This window comes from Geotrypetes seraphini, chromosome 6, assembly GCF_902459505.1.
Source record: "Geotrypetes seraphini chromosome 6, aGeoSer1.1, whole genome shotgun sequence".
NCBI lineage: Eukaryota > Metazoa > Chordata > Amphibia > Gymnophiona > Dermophiidae > Geotrypetes > Geotrypetes seraphini.
Window position 1 is genome coordinate 210087966 of NC_047089.1, and position 18754 is coordinate 210106719.

Here is an 18754-nt window from a genome sequence, read left to right on the forward strand (position 1 = left end):
CCGGGCAGATGGTGGTTTGGTCCACAAAGATGAGGATATGGCGGCGGTGTTTCACCATTATTTCCAGGAGTTGTATGCTGCTCCACCGGTTTCTTCGTTGGCGGGTGATCTTTATTTGGATCAGGTCTCTCATCCGGTGGTGACAGAGGCTCAGAATGCGCGTTTGCAAGCTCCTTTTACAGTTGAAGAGCTATCGCTGGTTCTTGGTAGTTCCCCGCTGCAGAAGGCGGCGGGGCCCGATGGCTTTCGCAGTGAATTCTATAGACTTCTACTTGCGGACGTGGCCCCAGTTCTGGTTGACGTGTTTAACGCTGCGGTACGCGAGGGGGCTCTTCCGCCTTCTCTTCGGGTTGCTCAGATTGTGGTTCTGCTTAAGCCCGGCAAGGACCCATTGAAGGCCTCCTCGTATCGCCCCATATCCCTGTTGAATGCTGAAGCTAAATTCTTTGCTAAATTGTTGGCCAACCGGTTGGCGGGTATTTTGCCCTCACTGGTGGCGGAGCCTCAAGTTGGGTTCGTCAAAGGTCGGTCGTCCACTCGCAATTTACGTACTATATTGGCTTCGCTGGAGTGGGTGGAGCGGGAGCAGGTTTCTTCTTTGCTGGTCAGTTTTGACGCCCATAAGGCCTTTGACAGGGTTTTGTGGGATTTTTTGTTTTGTACTCTTCAACATTATGGTATGGGAGGTTTCTTTAGTGATGCGGTGGCTACGTTATATCATGATCCGCTGGCCAGGGTGCTGGTTAATGGAGTTTCTTCGGCGGTGTTTCCAATTCAGCGGGGTACTAGACAGGGTTGCCCCTTGTCTCCTCTTCTTTTCGTGCTCACCTTGGATCCCTTAATTCGCGAAATCTCTGCTAATCCGGCGGTTCGGGGTGTTTCTCTTGGCGGCCGAGAGTTTAAGATTTCGGCATTTGCAGACGATTTGTTGGTTCATTTGACCTCCCCGTGGGAATCCTTTCCTGCTCTTATGTCGCTTTTTACGGAGTATGGCGATTTTTCGGGCTTCCAATTGAATTATGATAAATCTTTGGCATTAGCTACGGCCGAGGCGGTGCGCTTGGAGTGGCCGGGGCAGTTTCCTTTACGGTGGGCGGATGGCGTATTCAAATATTTGGGAGTGCAACTCACGAGCAGTGTGGGACGGTTATATCGTGCTAATGTAGATGCTTTGTTGGCCGCTACGGAGGGTTGTTTTGCAAAGTGGATGTCTCTACCTCTCTCTTTTTATGGTAGGGTGCAGTTGTATAAGATGGTTATTTTTCCCCGCTGGTTGTATGTACTCCAGTTGCTGCCTCTTTGTCTGCGTCGTAGCGATCTTCAACGGCTTCATAGGCAGCTGACCCGATTCCTCTGGCAAGGCAAGAAGTCTCAGATATCGATCTCTTATCTGTTCGGCTCGGGAATGAACGGTGGTGTGGGGCTCCCGGATATTGGCCTCTATAATCTGGCCTGCTTGTTGCGATTTTTGGGAGACTGGTGCTTACAGAGTGATGACTATCTTTTTCGGGACTTTGAACATGCTCTTTTCTCTCCTTGGCACTTGTTTTCGCTGTCTCAGTTACCTGTTCGCCTCTTGCCTCCCGCGTTCCGATCTAGTTTCCTCCTTAGGTCGTGGCGTTTTTCTTGGAAGGCATTGGTAGGGTTACTGGGGGGGGACCATCAAGTTTCGGATCAGTTGTCTATACGGGGGAATCCGCAGTTTCTGCCTGGCTGTGATAACTCGGTCTTTGTGCGATGGACTGGAGAGGGGTTTCTTCTTCTTGAGCATTTATTGGATGAGGAAGGGGCGATGAGACCTTGGGGAGATTTTCCCATGCTTCATTCTCTGGGTGTGGGAGGTCTGTTTGCGTACCGGCAAATTCATCATTATGTGGGATCCTTGGCGCGCCCGGGCTTACGATTTCGATTGGGTAACCAATTTCGTCTATTTTTTGCCCAATTTTATGCTTGTGGCTTGACGGTGTCTGCGTTGCATGGGGCTTTGCGGCGGCTTACTCCTCAGAAGTCTTATACGGCTCTGGAGAGCCGCTGGGGTAGAGATCTGGGCATACCTGGTGAGTCCTTGAACTTTCCCTCCCTTATTGGTCGTATCTCTTCTATATCTATTAGTGCAGAACTGAGGGAATGCCAATTTCGAGTGGTGTATAGAGCGTATTTTTCCCAAGAGCGGGTCCACAAGGTTGGGGGCATTTCTTCTCCAATCTGCCCTAAGTGTACACTGGGTTGCAACTCCTTTTTTCATGCATTTTGGGGATGCCCTCGAGTGAAAGTCTTTTGGAGAGCCATACTCCGCTTTTTGGAGCGGCTGGTTGGTCACGCTATTCCGATGTCTCCGGTAGGCTTGCTTTTGGATAGATATGAATCTTTGCGAGTGCCTGCTCGGAGACATCGGTTGCTGATCCGGAAGGGGGCTGTTATAGGTAAGAAGATCATTCTTAGCGTTTGGACGCAGGACATAGCGCCTGCTTACTGGGCTTGGAGGAATCGTTTTCATAATTTGATGCTCTTGGAGCAGCGCCATGCTCGATTATCTGTCCGGCGATCGAAGATTTTCCTGCAGACCTGGGACCCCTACATTTCCTCGCTTTCCCCTAGGGCCAGAAGTCTGGTCTTGAATTCACTCTGTTGTTGATACCTTATGCTCTCAGCTGTTTTCCCCGGGTTGGTGGGTGGATGTTTGGGAGAGTGTGAAAGGTGGGTATGAGTGGTTGGACGTATGTGGAGTTCAGGGGGTAGGGTGGGATTACACATTGTGGGTGGGAGGATGGGAATTGGCTCTCTTGTTTTGTTTGATCTGTGCTGAGCGGCATAAGCAAACAGCTTGCTCAGCATAATCCTTTCTTGTTGGGAGGTTTTTGGGTATGGATTGGGTCTCCTGGTGTGGGTTGGGGTTGGGGTGGGGGTTTGGGATTTGGAGTGGGTGGGGATTGGGGGGATTCTTTGGTTGGGGTGAAAATGTGTTTGATGGTACATTTGATGTTCGCGACCTTGTTGTATGGTCGTGTTGACTTGTGTATTTACTGATGATGTGCCAATAAAACATGATTTATACTAATATCAAATCCAATTAGTTTTACTATTACATTGTTGTTGCTGTAGTAGTTGTTGTTCCTTCTTTTTCCAGACGTTTCAGTGTCAGAAAAGCTGTAAGTTGAGATGATTCAAAAAACACATACTTATTATCTCGATACCTTATTATACATTTACATGGGAAACGTAAAAAGAAAATACCACCCAGCTGTGTAACTCCTGCTTTCATCAAAAGAAACTGCCGCCTACGATTCTGAGTTTCTCTACTAACATCTGGAAACATTTGAATTTTCAAACCCAAAAATTCTTTATTCTTGTTTCTAAAGAACATCTTCAAAATCCAATCCTTGTCCGGCAATAACGCCACAGATAGTAAAAGAGTTGCTGGTTTAACCAAATCTTTATCTGATGTTTCCAGGATTGCTGTCAAATCTTGTTGAAGGTCTTGTATTTCCTGTTTCTTATCCTCCGAGTGTTGATCCCTTTCTTTAATAGGCAAATAATATACTCGAGTGAGAGGAGGCAATGATTCCTCAGGAATATTAAGTATCTCCATAAAATACCTTTTTATCATCTCTCTCGGGTTTATAGATAGGATTTTAGGAAAATTCAACAGTCGTAGGTTACTAGTCCGATAGTTATTTTCCATAGTTTCCAATTTTCTTCTAATAATTTTATTATCTTTTATTATTGTGGATTGAACTTGTTTGATCATTTTCACTTCGTTTTCAATTTCTCCCACTTTTTCTTTAACATTAGAAATTTCCTGTTTATTTTCCTCTATTGTCTGTTTTAGAATTTTTGTATTCTTTTCACCTTCCTTAATTTGTTTAGTTAGTGAGTCTCCCAGTTTGGAAACTAAGTCCCAAATTGAATCAAGAGTCACTTCAGCTGGTTTTTCATATTTAAAGAAAGTCTCATGTAAAGTTTGAAAAGGCTCACCTTGACTGCCTTCTGTCTGTTGGTCTGGATTTTCTCCTCCTTCTGCTCTATCCACTGTAGGTATCTCTAGGCTTAACAAAGCCATAGAGACTTCACCTTGCTGGCTCCCCTGTGTTACAGCCTCAGGGTCAGAGAGTGCTGCAGCTTCTAGCCCACTCCTTTCCCATGGGGAACTCGCACTCAGCGGTGGGGGAGGTGGATTCCTTTGGTCGGGGCTCAGCGTGGTATCCAGCCCCAGGACTTCCAGTCCGGCGTCACTCCACGCTGCAGAGTCCAGCGGGCGATTCCCCGACACCACTGACTCCCTCTGGATACGCTGAAGAAAATGCTCAATCGAAGCAAGAGGGGGGTGTTCAAGACGCCGCGAGGCAGCAGCGGCGCTCTTCCCCCGTCTCTTCGGCATCGCGACCGACAAAAATCTAGTCGCTGCTGTAGTGAAAAGCGGATATACCCTCAGCGTCTCACCAGACACCGGTACGAATCGCCATCTTGGATCTCTTCTTTTTCCTTACCGCATTTTTTTGATCCTTGTTTAGATACCAGCACACCCATAGAGATTGGTATTATGGAATTGTGCTGATATTTGAGTTTGTGCTAGGTATCTGTGACCTGGATTAGCCAGGATACTGGGCTAGATGGACCACTGGTTTGACCCAGTATGGCTACGAGTATTCTTATTGTAACATCATTATGTTCCAGTTTCACTCCAGATTCCATTGCAAACTAGCCTTCTGTTAAATATCCACACTTCTGGAGTACACTCTTTCTATAGGAGCCATGTATGTGTACCCTGGGAGCCAGCTCACCTTCTGAGTTTCTCAGTGGCTTGAGTACAGGCTAAGGGCGCCCTGAGTAAGACCTCTTAGGGCAGGGGTGTCCAATGTCGGTCCTCGAGGGCCGCAATCCAGTCGGGTTTTCAGGATTTCCCCAATGAATATGCATTGAAAGCAGTGCATGCAAATAGATCTCATGCATATTCATTGGGGAAATCCTGAAAACCCGACTGGACTGCGGCCTCGAGGACCGACATTGGACACCCCTGCCTTAGGGTAACAGGACGCTGGCTGCATTTTTACACCCTCATTGTGTCCCGAGATCCCTGGAGGGGTGGAGGTCGGTCCGTCCAGCTTGCAGCATGAAGATTCCATGGTCTGGAGGAGTCACTGGAAGTATCTGAGGCAGAAAAATCCTTTCCTCATTACAGCTGCAGGCAGGCACCAGCAGAAAATTGTGAGAAAACTCCATCTATTCCTATGGGAGAATCGGGGTGGTTCAGAAAATCACAATTTTTGAGGGTTCCTGGGGTTAGAGTTCAGGTCTCCCACCACCACTTTTAAAACAGTCTCCACGGGCCATTTTGGTGCGATTTTACTGGTGGCAGCCATTTTGGATTTCAAACGATTTTTTTCAAAAGCCTCTATCTGCCTAAAAACCACCTGATTTTGCTCCCAATCAGCTGAGAAGGACTCCTCAGGGGGTGAGGAAGCAAATTCATGTCAAATTTGTGCTGAGTGGAAGAGCATCCATGTACCGGAGGGTTGGGAGCCTCGGGCTTAGCCTCATTCTCAAGGGCTGGTGAACCACTATGGGTCCAGGAGATGGGTAGACAATATCACCCAGGACCTTTTTCATGCAATGATGTGAAGCAGAGGCTCATGGAATCTGGAGATCCCATGAGTGCCCAGCCAGATGACTTGAAGGCTTCATTTACTTTCCCTGCACCAGGCCTCTCCCCAGAATTCATAAATATTATGTGGAGAGCCTTTATGATACACACACAAAGAACCCCTTTATGAAAGAGATGAGTATTAAAATCAGATAAATATAGAGCTATAAAATTATAAATTATATATGGAAAATTACTAAAAAATAGACCGATGAAGACCTTGGTGCTAATGAAACTGTGAATGAAATGTACACACAGTATGCACCGCTGAGGTCTTAAAGTGAGTTTAAACTGAAAAGTATCTAAGGTTGCTTGGGGTTTTTTGAGATTAGAAATAAAACCTTAGAAAAGTACTGCTGTATTGCCGTATATAGTTGTGTATCTAACACACACCAAAAGCCATAAGACCCATACCCCTCCAACTCTGCTGTACTAAAACCCCTGAAGCAAGCCTCCCTAGAGAGAAAAAGAAATCACGTAAGACCGACAGAGGACACAAAACTAAACCATGATCCTCATAGCAGAACACAAATGGATATCCCACCAAGAAACCACACTGCCACACTATCCCAAGCCTTAAAGCCTTGACAAGTCACCCAGAACATTCAAAATTTGACTTCGACTTCTGGCCGATAAAGCTTGAATATAGACCTTCCAGACCTGAAGAAATTGCATCTGATGATTATAATAGCCACTCACCCCCTGAAGCTCTAGATCAGGGATCTCAAAGTCCCTCCTTGAGGGCCGCAATCTAGTCGGGTTTTCAGGATTTCCTCAATGAATATGCATTGAAAGCAGTGCATGCACATAAATCTCATGCATATTCATTGGGGAAATCCTGAAAACCTGACTGGATTGCGGCCCTCAAGGAGGGACTTTGAGACCCCTGCTCTAGAGTATACAAAGTGTGGAACCTATTCTTCTAGTACCAAAAGGAGGGAACAGAAGCTTGAATCCAACAATAAAGAATACATTTCAAAGCGACCATTCCAGCTTTCTGTATCGGCAGTTTTCAGTGGCATTCTTGAACCCCTAGAGCCCTACCCCAGCCCAAAACCAAACCCCAGATCAGGGGAAGACTTGAATATAAACCGAGACCCCCATTTTTAGGCCCAAAAATCTCAGTTTATATTCAAGTATATATGGTATATATTAAAATCCATGTGAAGTGCATATATCATATCTCTACAATTACACAGCACAGTAGAATATAGGTAAATATTTATAGTGTGATTATATATTATTACACTGTACTGTTTATTGCACAGCACATATAATTTCCTTTGCGCTGTACTTTGTGTATTACATATCACAGAGGGCATAATGATGGGGCATTGCTGTCTTACAGTCTCTGTTGGAGGTCATAAATATATATCATTACCTGTACCTCCTCTGGGCTATATCAGGGACACAGTGAGCTGATGTGACTATCCTTTTCCTTAATTGCACTCCCCGCTTCTCTTTTTACCTTTATGATATATGCATTTTGAAAAGCTTGGGGAGGATGCCGAAAGTATATCCTGTGCCCTAAGGCAGGACACTATCTCCTTCTCTCTCTCTGTGACAGTTGTTTTGTGGGGTTGAAGGATGAGACAGAGGGGGTAACGTAGCAAAGTTCAACTGATAGACATCTTCCTAAGGAGAGTCTAGAGTTAAGATCTTCAGTGCAAGGCCTGCAAGACAATGATAGCCCACGGGTCCCTCTTTGGTGGCTCCTGCTGTCATTCGGGGGGCGGGGGGGTTGTGTGTCTCTCTTCCCCACTCTCCACAGGTCCAGACATTTCTCCTTCCACCCCCCCCCCCCCCCAGCTCTTGTTGAAAATAAAGGCAGGCCAACATTAGCTAGCCCGGGAGCTGTCTCTCACTTCCTCTAATAGTAATGTCCCATTGCTGCGCAGATAGGACTGGTGAAAGGCCTGCATTAATCGCAGAGGAAGACCATGTGTTTACAGGACCCTGAGTGAGGTAGGAAAAACTGCCAGACCCGCAGAAGGGAAAGGCGGAAGAGGCACAAGAGTGAAATGTTGGCTCGGATGCTTGCTTGGGGGAGGGGGTTATAGGGGGAGAATGTTGCTTGCTCTGGGGAGGGGGATAGGGTAGAGAGAAAAGAGAGGTGCTTGGGGAAGGGGGATGAGGGAAGAGAGATGTGCTTGGGGAAGGGGGAAAGGGAGGGATGCTTGATCAGGGGAGGAGGATAGAGGGGAGAGAGATGCTTGCTCAGTGGAGGGGGGATTGGGGAGAGAGGGATGCTTGACCAGGGGAGGGAGTTATAGAGGAGAAAGAGATGCTTGTTTGGGGGAGAAATGTTAACTTATGAGCACAACTGTAAAAGACAAACAAAAGCTTGGCATTTTGGTTGTTGATGATGTGCTTTGCAGTCTGTTAATTGGAGCTGAAATGTTTGCAAGTATTGATTTATTTAGTAGTTCTTTTTTGTCAGCTGTGTTGTATGTTATGTGAAGATATTTATTCTGGTGCTGTGTTGAATAATTTTTTTTCTTCTATTGGAAGATGTATTACGTTATACTTTTGGTTTTATTACAAGTTGGGGATTGAGTGTGCGTGACTCAGACAAAGAATTTGAGTTAGAGACTGGTGGTACACGGATACAGGGGTAGGGAAGGTTTGTTAAAGAGTAGTGGTGTAAGGTGTGCTTTTGAGAGAGATGTAGGCTAGTGAGGATAGATGTCACTGACACACACTGGTCAGCAGTGTTGCAGTCCGGTGTGGGAAAATACTTGGCAGCTCATTTGGATCCAAAGTGACCCCCGCTCAAAAATTGGTGAAGACCACTAATCTACAGAGACGGCTGTTCTTAAGTACACCAAACAATATGATGATTGGTTGAAGGTTTTATCTCCATTAGGAAAGTAAAACCAGCAAAACTTAAGAAGCTGGGAGATCAAACAGTGGTCACTGGAGTAAATCTATGGCAGTCGCTGTCTCCTTCCACGGGAAGTGTCTGCTTCCTCACACTTGTTTCCTTCTTTTTCTTCTTTGATTCTTCCCTACTTTCTAAATTTGGGAATGGAATCTGAGCTATGAAGAAGGAGACAGTAAGTTCTTAGCGCAGTGGTCTCTGCAGCCCGCCTTAGTCCATTGTAAGTTGTTGAAGAATTTTTAATATTTGCATTCATATTTTTTATACAAAGCAGGAAGTGTGATGTTTTTGATTAGCTGCAGTTCAGTCCTCATACAGGGCCAACTTTGCCTCCATCCCTTGCCTCCAGATTACTCAACCTGCTTTCAACACTGGAAATGTCGAATATAATCCTCCCTCTCCTCCCCCCCTCACTCCATGATATACCTCCACTGAAGATTTGCAGCTAGTTCAAGTTTCAAGTTTATTCAAATCTTGATATACCGCTTATCTAATGTTCTAGTTCTAATCATCACAGATTTATATGGGTGTGGTTACATACATAACACAAACTGCAGCTTGCACTGCCATTCAGGACAATCCCTTAAGCCCCTGTTGAACCAAAGCTAAAGCATAGGAGTCAGCTCTGTGCACCCCAATATTGTAGAGATGTACAGTATTGACCAAGGGAGGGTGGTTCTATATTGCATTTCACATGCCCAGTCTTTTGGGAATGTTGGCGCCTATATCTAAAATCCCCAGACCATCAAATATGATGTGTATGTTTTGCTTCTGAAAATGTTTGCTTTCTTACAGTCTTTTACTCAGAAGTCGGTCATTTTTTGTCTACAAAGGAAAGCTCTTTCTTGGTCAATGTTCTTCCTGCCTCTGTTTGGTGTTCATTGTTTGTCTCTTTAATTTTATTAGCTGTGGCTCCATTTTGGTCATACCCAGGGAAGATGGAGAAGAAGCTCCATGCTGTCCCTGCAGCCAAAACTGTGAAATTCAGGTGCCAGGCAGGCGGATCACCGTCTCCAACTCTGCGCTGGCTGAAGAATGGCAAAGAGGTCAGACCAGACCACCGCATCGGGGGATACAAGGTAGGGCTGAGCAGCACGAAGATTCCCTTCCATTTGCTTCATGTATAGTACCAGTCTGTTGGTCATGATCTCACTAGGTCATTGTGAGTAAAGAGACTACAGATTGGCCTCAGCAGGCAGTTAAACCATGTACCTGTATGTATTACACAGAATACTTTAGTGGTAAATTAATTGGCTGGACATCACCGAACAGCCACCCAAAGGCAACCAGAGCCCCCTCATTGGTTGGAGGAAAGGTTTTGTGAACTTGCATGACTAATAGATATTTAGTATCCAAGATGTTTTATGTTTTAGTTGTGCTGTGGAGGTCGAAGGTGGATTCAGACCACTTCTATGGGGTTTTACAGTGGTGTAGTAAGTTGGGGCGTGGGGGTACCTGCCCCAGGTGCCATCTTGAGGGGATGCCTGCACCTCTCTGCCACGCTATGCTCACACCCTCCCTTCCCCGCCCCCTTTTACCTTTTTAAATCTTCGCCAGCGCAAGCAACTACTTTGGCTTGTTTCTCGCTCCAGCCTGGCTCCCTTTGAAATCACTTCGGGTTGCAGGGCCAGGAATTGACATCACAGGGAAAGCCAATGCTGGCATGAGCAGGAGGCTTGCGCTGGTGGAAAGGAAGGGTGCGAGTGTGGCATGGGGGTCGTGGGAAGAGGGCATGGTGGGTGCCACCACCCCTGGTGCCTCCTATCCTCGCGATGCTACTGGGTGCTTATTACCTACCGTAGGTGTTTATGTACCATTAAAAGCCACTATGGCAAATATGGTGTGAAACACCTTGATCTCCCCAAGTACACATAGCTCCTCTGTGAGGTTGGCATGCACTCACAGTGGTCTAGCTTGACCCTTACAGCTAAAATACAATCGTTTTGTATGCAGTAAGTTATTTTTTGTTTTGTGAAGTGTTTATTTTATTTTGCTTTTGATAAGCTGATAGGATAGATGATCAATTTTTTTTAAAACATGGGGTCACTATAGATCAGAGCTTCTCTGCCCAGGGCGCACCCAGCCAGTCAGGTTCTCAGAATATCCACAATGAATATGCATGAGATAAATTTGCATGTGCAGATCTCTCTCATGCATATTCACTGTGGGTAAGCAGCATAGAATCTGTTTTACTACTTGGGATCTAGCTAGGTACTTGGGAGCTGGGTTGTCCACTGTTGGAAACAGGATGCTGGGCTTGATGGACCTTTGGTCTGTCCCAGTATGGCAACTCTTATATGAGCAGAGAAACAGGACAAACAGAGGACTTGCCTCATAACAAAGCAACAAACAAAAACACATCAATGGATGCCTTCATCAGGGGACACTCTTAAACACTATCTGACTGAATGAGATGGTGTTTAAGAGTGTCCCCTGATGAAGGCATCTGTTGATGCTGAAACTCGGATCTTTGTTGGGACATAATAAAGCTCAAATATAGTTGGCTTAAGACATCTCCCTTGCCTCTTTTGTCTTTTTGTTTGTAACTCTTATGTGAGCCAAGTATAGGACAGTCAAACCATTGTGACATCACTGATGAGGTTGGCTCTTGGGCATTGGTGGAATGAGGCATTATGACATCACAATCTTGGCTCTAGAATGTTGCTACTCTTTGGCTTTCTGCCAAGTATTTTTCATCTGGGTTGGCCACTGTTGGAAACAGGATACTGGGTTTGATGGACCTTCAGCCTGTCCCAGTATGGTAATTTTTATGTTCTTATCCTGAAATCTTGGTTGGTTGGGTGTATCATGAGGACTGGCTTGAGAACACTTGTTGTAGATAAAACTGTCACAAGGTCAAAGAGAAGAACCTTTTTAATAACAAGTGAAAACATTTTACAGTCTGACTCTTAAGATCCTGCCAAATCTCACCAGAGAATTAATGAAGGCAAATGAGGCATCACGTTATAGAAATGCCCCCACGTTGGGCACACTACAGTAATGATAAACACTAGTTCTGTAAAGCCACCTGTTCAACATTCTAACCCAGTCCTTGGGATACACCTAGTCCCATTGGGTTTTCAGGATATCCACAATGAATATGTATGAGATAGAATTGCATGCACTGCCCGGAGTAGATATTCGATCAATTTAAACAGCTGTGAGAGGCTTCTGGCCATTGAAATCACTTGGATCTAAGCTGGAAAATATTCAGCAGCACTAACAGCACAGTGCCACTGAATATTCTGCTAACTGGCCATCCCCTAACCCAGGGGTAGGGAACTCCAGTCCTCGAGAGCCATATTCCAGTCGGGTTTTCAGGATTTCCCCAATGACTATGCATTGAAAGCAGTGCATGCAAATAGATCTCATGCATAGTCATTGGGGAAACCCTGAAAACCTGATTGGAATACGGCTCTCGAGGACCGGAGTTCCCTACCCCTGCCCTAACCTGTGAGGTTAGGGGGGAGCCAGGGACAAAGGTTGGGTGGAGCACCGATATTTCAAGGCAGTGGCATAGTAAAGGGGGGGCGAGGGGGGCAGTCCTCAACAGACACCATCTTGCTTGGGGCGCCAGCACCTCCTCCTCCTCCTCTCCCTGCCACGCACGTGCCCCTTCTCTTCCCCGTACCTTTTATTATTTATTTATTTATTTCTAACATTTCTTAACCGCCTATAACTAAGCAGTTTATAATTTAAAAACATTCACAATGGTTCAGAGGATAACATACATACTTTCAATACACTATGTTTAGCTCAAAAAAAAATTGCAAAAAACATGCAATAAAATTCCATATCATCAGTTCTCAATAAATCTAAAATCCTAATAATAGGGAGATATCATATAGTCTTCTGTGATACTTTATTACATATAAATGATATCAATAATCACAGCTCTAAAAATATTTTGTTAAAAAATATATGTAACTTAATGGTGAATAGCTCAGACCCTATAACCCGTGATTCAGTGATAACACCGAATAACAACTGAATTTCAATATAAAATAAACAAAAGTAAATAAAAACTTATCTGAAATGGATGGGCTGATGGATACTGCTGTACTCAATAAATCTAAAACACAGGCCATAATAAGATTCCTTTTTAGGTATGTCTCTTGAGCATAGCTTCAAAGGAAAGCCTGTACATATAATTGTGTTGTTAACACTTTCTTAAACTTTATCGCTATGCCACTGTTTCAAGGTCAGTTTTAATTCCTCATTTGTTAATGCTGCTATTACTGTTTGGAATAATATACTATTGCAATTGAGGACGGAATTCAGTTAGTTTTTGTAAAAAGTTAGACTTTTTTATGTGATACTGTCTAGAACAGGGGTGTCCAACCTGTGGCCCGAGGGCCCCATGCAGCCCCATGAAGTATTTTGTGCAGCCCTGGTCGAGGGCGATGCAGTGTTTTCCTCTGCTGCCCCCGGGTGTTTACCGTCTTGCTGGCTCTCTCCTCTGTCTTGCTGCAGCGTTTGCACGGCCCCAGAAACATTTTTACGGCCAATGCGGCCCAGGGAAGCCAAAAGGTTGGACCCCTGGTCTAGAACTTTAATTTTATTCTGATTTAATGTGAACTTTGATTGGCCTATGTACTTTCCCATAGATTGTATATAGTTTCTTATTGTAAATCACCTTCAACCTATTTGGTATAAATGCGATTAATAACTCATAGATTAGATTAGATTAGATTAGCTATTCAGTTCTGCTAACTGACTAGGGAACTGCTGAAAGTTATGGCAGCCTTAGGGCAGCCTTTTTTTTCTGTTCTACATAGTAACATAGTAGATGAAGGCAGATAAAGACCCGAATGGTCCATCCAGTTTGCCCAACCTGATTCAATTTAAATTTTTTAAATATTTTCTTCTTAGCTATTTCTGGGCAAGAATCCAAAGCTCTACCCAGTACTGTGCTTGGGTTCCAACTTTTATGTTAGGAGATTAACCAGGCACCAGTCTGAATATCAGCTGGTGTCCAATTAACCGCCAAGTGATAGCTAATAAGGTTCAGTCTTCTCACCCACCCCCTAAAAACAGTCAAAGACAGCCCCATCCCTATAATCTTTCCCCCTCGGAGCTTATCTTTAAGGATCCCTGGTGGTCTAAGAGAAAATAGGCAAGAATAATGCTCAGTCCTGCCCAGTGCAGCCTTCCCATCAGAATAACTGCTGTGACTTCTAGCGACAGCCTCATGGTACTTCTGGATTAGTGGATTTGGCAAATGGCCCGAATCAACCTTCTTCATTCCTCTACCTTCTTTACTTCTCTGTGCAAAGGCTTGTTTGGCCTCCAAACTGCAGCTGCAATGTCACGAGGCTCCTGGAGGAAAGGCTAGCCTGCCAAAGTTGCTCTAAATGGCCGAAAAAGAGGGTAGTTGTCTTCAAAGAGCACCTATGTAGGGCTAGCTCAAGGGATTGTGGTGTCCTGAACCAGTGCCAACCCCACAATCTGATATCTCTCTCCTCTCCCCCCACTAACACCTGTGATCCAGTATCCTCCCTCTCTCTAGTCTCCCCCTTCTGCTGGACCAGGTGAGAGATACTGGCTTAGGGCTGTGATGATATAGGATGCCAGCATCCCAGTCCAACATCTATCCCTCTAGGAGTCTGAAGGTAGACTGGACTGGGATTTTGGCGCCCTTTATTACCAGTGTCCTGGGTTAGGACCTCACCTGGTCCATATGTTGAGCCAACCCTACCCTGATGCATATGATCAAAGCTTCCTAGGGAGAATCGGCATTAACAAAGGCGAATGCTTGATTAAAGAGTCCTAATATGTTCAGTTGTTCACTTACGAAACTATTGCTGTTAAGCCCATGCATGCACCTTCGGAAAGGGCTCCTCAGTTCCTCTGCACACTGCAAGAGTTGGAAAAGCAAATTTACTGTACTGTGTGCTTGAGAGAACCAGTTTTCGGTGTTTCTGGCATGTGCATCCATTACATTTTTTTTACTAGTAATTTTAAATATCACCATATATTATATTTTAAACATGGTCCCACTTATGTTTCTCAATGTACTGCTTTTTTAATATCTATTTGAGGCTTGGGTCAAAAATCTTTGCAAACTGGGCCTTTTCTATTTGGCGGTATATAGCTTTACATTACCCAGTTATTGTTTAGATTTTGTAATGATAGTGTTGTACTTATATGACTTAATGCAGTCAGTGGTGTAGTAAGAGGGGGGCGGGGTGGGTGGACCGCCCCGGGCGCCAGCACCTCTCCGCCCCCTGCCCCTTCCCACTCCTCCCCTGCCACGCAGGCACCTTCACTTCCTTCCCAGCGTACCGCTAGCTCATCGCCGGCACAAGCAGCAGCTCCAACCTGCTGCGTGCGCCAGCCTCGGCGCTCCCCTCTGACGTTTCTTCCGGGTCCTGCGACTAGGACGTGACATCAGAGGGAAAGCCTACGCCAGCGTGGGCTGCAAGTTAGAGATGCTGCTCGCGCCTGGGAAACTAAATAGGGAAGAGGAAGGAGGGCAACGGGAGCATCACTGCCCCGGGCACCTCCCACCCTCGTTACGCCGGTGAATGCAGTTATTTTTATCACACTGCTGTTTGGAGCTATATGCTCCATTCACCAAATTGGAATTGTCTCCCCCTCCCCTCCCCCCCCGGGAGATAGTGGAGTGGAAAAAGTTACAGAATTGGAGAGTCTAGGCACAGTAGTAGAGAGTGAGGATAAAGCCACAGGCCAGCAGGATCTGTGCTGTTGCAGGGGGAGGATGAATGAAAGATAGGCGTCACGAGCATGATCTGCCATCTTAGTTTTACGTACAGATATGATGAAGCCATTATGTGTACACTGTACAGCAGTTACTGTTCCATAACATCAGGATGTGAATGCCCGGCTTCATAGCAGTGTATTAAATGATCAGCACAGACCATCCACTCTGCCCAGGAGTCAGGTTTGTAACTGCTGCTCCTTGCAGATTACCCACCATGTTTTTGTTTAAGGCAGGGGTGTCAAAGTCCCTCCTGGAGGGCCGCAATCCAGTCGGGTTTTCAGGATTTCCCCAATGAATATGCATGAGATCTATTTGCATGCACTGCTTTCATTGTATGCTAATAGATCTCATGCATATTAATTGGGGAAATCCCGAAAACCCGACTGGATTGCGGCCCTCCAGGAGGGACTTTGACACCCCTGGTTTAAGGTAACTACTGCTTCATGCAGATTATACCACCCTACCATGCATTTGTTTAGGGTAGTAATAGCTGTTTCATGCAGGTTTTCCTGTCCTCCACTGTCTTTGTTTAGGACTGCAACTGCCATTCTATGTAGGTCAGTGGTCCCCAACCCTGTCCTGGAGGACCACCAGCCAGTCAGGGTTTTCGGGATAGCCCTAATGAATATGCATGGGGCAGATGTGCATTCCTATCATCTCCATTACATGCAAATCTCTTTCATGCATATTCATTAGGGCTATCTTGAAAACCTGACTGGCTGGTGGTCCTCCAGGACAGGGTTGGGAACCACTGGTGTAGGTGATCCCCCCCCCCCCACCACTGGCCTTTTTTTTAGGATTGTAACTGCCACTCCATTGTAACACCCCTCCCTCATGCTTTTTATGAAGTGCAAAAGCAAACTAGATAGAATCAATGATATGAAAGAGTAACCACGGACAGTTGCCATAGCAAGACGGTTAACAAGCATTTGTGTAACTACTGTAGATCATGTGATACTGGGGTGTTAGATCAGTGATCATGTCTCCCTGACGGTGAGTATGGGGAAGAGGCTTGAGACAGCCACAGATGAATATACAGAGATCTTCCATGTCTTCCTGTGCAGCCTCTCTCAATCCCTTTGCTGAGTATGATCTTACTGGGCCTCTGGCTAGAACAGCACGTCACACTAACTGGCTGTTGTTCCTGTATCAGCTTATGAGTCATCTAATTTTATTGAACTATTTAAATAACACAATTATCCTAAATTTATTTGAAGATCCAGTGATGTGTCCAGCACAGAGATGAGATGATTCAGTCTCTTCATCTTTTTAGATTAGTTTTGATTTGGGGTAGGGAGAAGGGGTATATATCTTGTACAGGAAATAATACACACAAATATTTCAGGTGCTTTGCTCTCACTTAGGGCTCCTTTTACTAAGCTGCAATAGAGGTTTTATCGTGCGCTAGACGCTAAAACCAGCATTGAACTGGCGTTAGTTCTAGCCGCATAGCACAGGTTTAGCGCGTGCTAAAAACGCTATCGCAGCTTAGTAAAAGGAGCCCTTAGGGTTACCATATGGCTCCAGGAGAAGGAGGATGGATTGAATGGAAGTAAAATCCAGATGTCTCAATCTGTCCTCCTTTTTCTGGAGCCATATGGTAACCCTACTCTCACTGTGCCCTTTCCAGAATCTCTTTCTCTCAACTGAATGATCCTGAAGAGACAGATAAGTGTCAATTTGATTTGAAATTGAAACTATTTGTTTTGGAACATTAGTTGTGAATTTAATTAAAAACTATTTTGAAAAAAAAAAAAAGGAATAAAAAGCCCAAACATAAAAGAGAGGGGTTTTTTTAGGCCGATAAATTGGAGAAACACGAGCCTACATTGTGGCTTAAGGGGTCTGAGGCTTTTTCCTATCCCTGTCAGTATAAAAAAAAAAAAAATTAGTAGAGAGTATATTATAAAAATGATACTGTTAGAAAAGAATGAAGTAGAATTAGCGGAACTAAGGCTGAATCAAAGTGGAATTTTTGTGGCGTGATCCTGGAACAAACCAGGGAATGGAACTGCTGCCCAAGGCTGCTATATCTCAGCAGTTTTTCATAAAGAGTTCACGCTCTCACAGGCAGTCCTGATGTTCTGTATTACCGCTGTGGCTGAAGGATCGCTTTGAGGCAGAAGCCATGGACCTCACCTCCAAGAACTGAAGACTGCTAGTTCATCCTTTTGTGTTTGGGGCCGGCCTTCTGCCCTGGGAGGAAGTAGGGGGAGAGACTGCTTAGTGGCATTTACAACAGTATACAGTGGTACCTCGGTTTACGAGTGCACCGGTTTGCGAGTGTTTTGCAAGACGAGCAAAACATTTGCAAAATTGGTGCCTCGGAAATCGAGCGTGGTTCAATTTAGGAGCGCTCTCCCGTGATCCAGCCCCCCCCCCCCTGAAGCGATCCTGCACCCTCCCGACGCGATTTGGCATACCCCCCCCCCTGCTGCTTCTCACAGTCATCTGGGCACTGGTACTGGCATGTCATGTGCTTGTTGCAGGTGCCCAAAGATCGGCCTCCTCTTCTGCTGGGCCTTGAGCATCTGCGCATGCTCAAGGCCTGCGAGTTCACGTTTTGCACAATGCCGGTTCTCATGGGGAGGGGGGGAACGTATCAAAGCGAGTTTCCATTATTTCCTATGGGGAAACTCGCTTTGATAAACGAGCATTTTGGATTACGAGCATGCTCCTGGAATGGATTATGCTTGTAATCCAAGGTACCACTGTATATGGGTTTGGGTTTTATGGCAACTATACATTTTTTAGATTCCTGTGATGCTATGTGTTGTTCAGAAGTACTGTTTGAGAGTTGTCAACCTTAGGGTTACAAAGGAGCTGGATGAATTTTGAAGAATTTAATAAGTAACTTTGCCCAGTCTCAGTCCACTGACTGCTAACTTGTCTGATCAAGAAGTACTGAGAGATTTCCCAGAGTTTCTTCTTTTAAAAAATTTTAATGTTTCACCATGAATCTTGCTTTCTACCCTTCCTGTTGCTGCTTCTTCCCTTTGCTTAGTGTATTTGGCTTACACAGAGTTTAAAATGTTTACTTTCCCTTTGATTACATGCATTAAGTTGCAGCGATAAGGTTCTCTGATTCTAGCTCTTTACCAATTACAGAAAAAAAATGTGGTAAATTTACTATAATAAGAGAGCATGTCCCTCTGTGCATGTGCGTGTATATCTGCCTGACTCACTGGGAGACCATTTAATAAGGGTGGAAAGTTTATCATGGTTAACCAAAAGCAGATTGCCTTCTAGGGGTCAGGAATGCAGGAGCCCCCTACAAAGACAACAGAGCAGAAAAACACAGATGCTTTTAGAGAGAAATGCATGCCTGTGGGATAAGATGGTTATTTCTTCAATAGTACTCTTAACTTGGAATCGCATATAGTTCATAAATACCTCTTATTCCAAGTGATAAATATCTGTTCTAATATATGATTCAACCACTCTTAATAGCTATAAATTTCATAACTTTACTGAAGCTTCGGACCTCAGAAACACCACTCATCACTCA

The 18754-nt window shown here is 45.0% G+C and overlaps 1 protein-coding gene and 1 long non-coding RNA gene across 14 annotated transcripts in view; one reads left to right on the plus strand and one right to left on the minus strand.

The window, feature by feature from the left end:
- The window catches only part of FGFR1 (fibroblast growth factor receptor 1), a 214630-nt gene that overhangs the window by 132757 nt on the left and 63119 nt on the right, over positions 1-18754 (plus strand). For all 13 annotated transcript variants that reach the window (XM_033949742.1, XM_033949743.1, XM_033949744.1 and 10 more), the window contains one exon: positions 9429-9601. In XM_033949742.1, the coding sequence (XP_033805633.1) occupies positions 9429-9601 (173 nt within the window). The remainder of the gene's footprint in view (positions 1-9428; positions 9602-18754) is intronic.
- Positions 1-18754, minus strand: part of LOC117362783 — a 36100-nt gene that overhangs the window by 8717 nt on the left and 8629 nt on the right. Inside the window, exon 2 of the long non-coding RNA XR_004539931.1 lies at positions 14317-14379. This is a non-coding gene — a long non-coding RNA (uncharacterized LOC117362783). The remainder of the gene's footprint in view (positions 1-14316; positions 14380-18754) is intronic.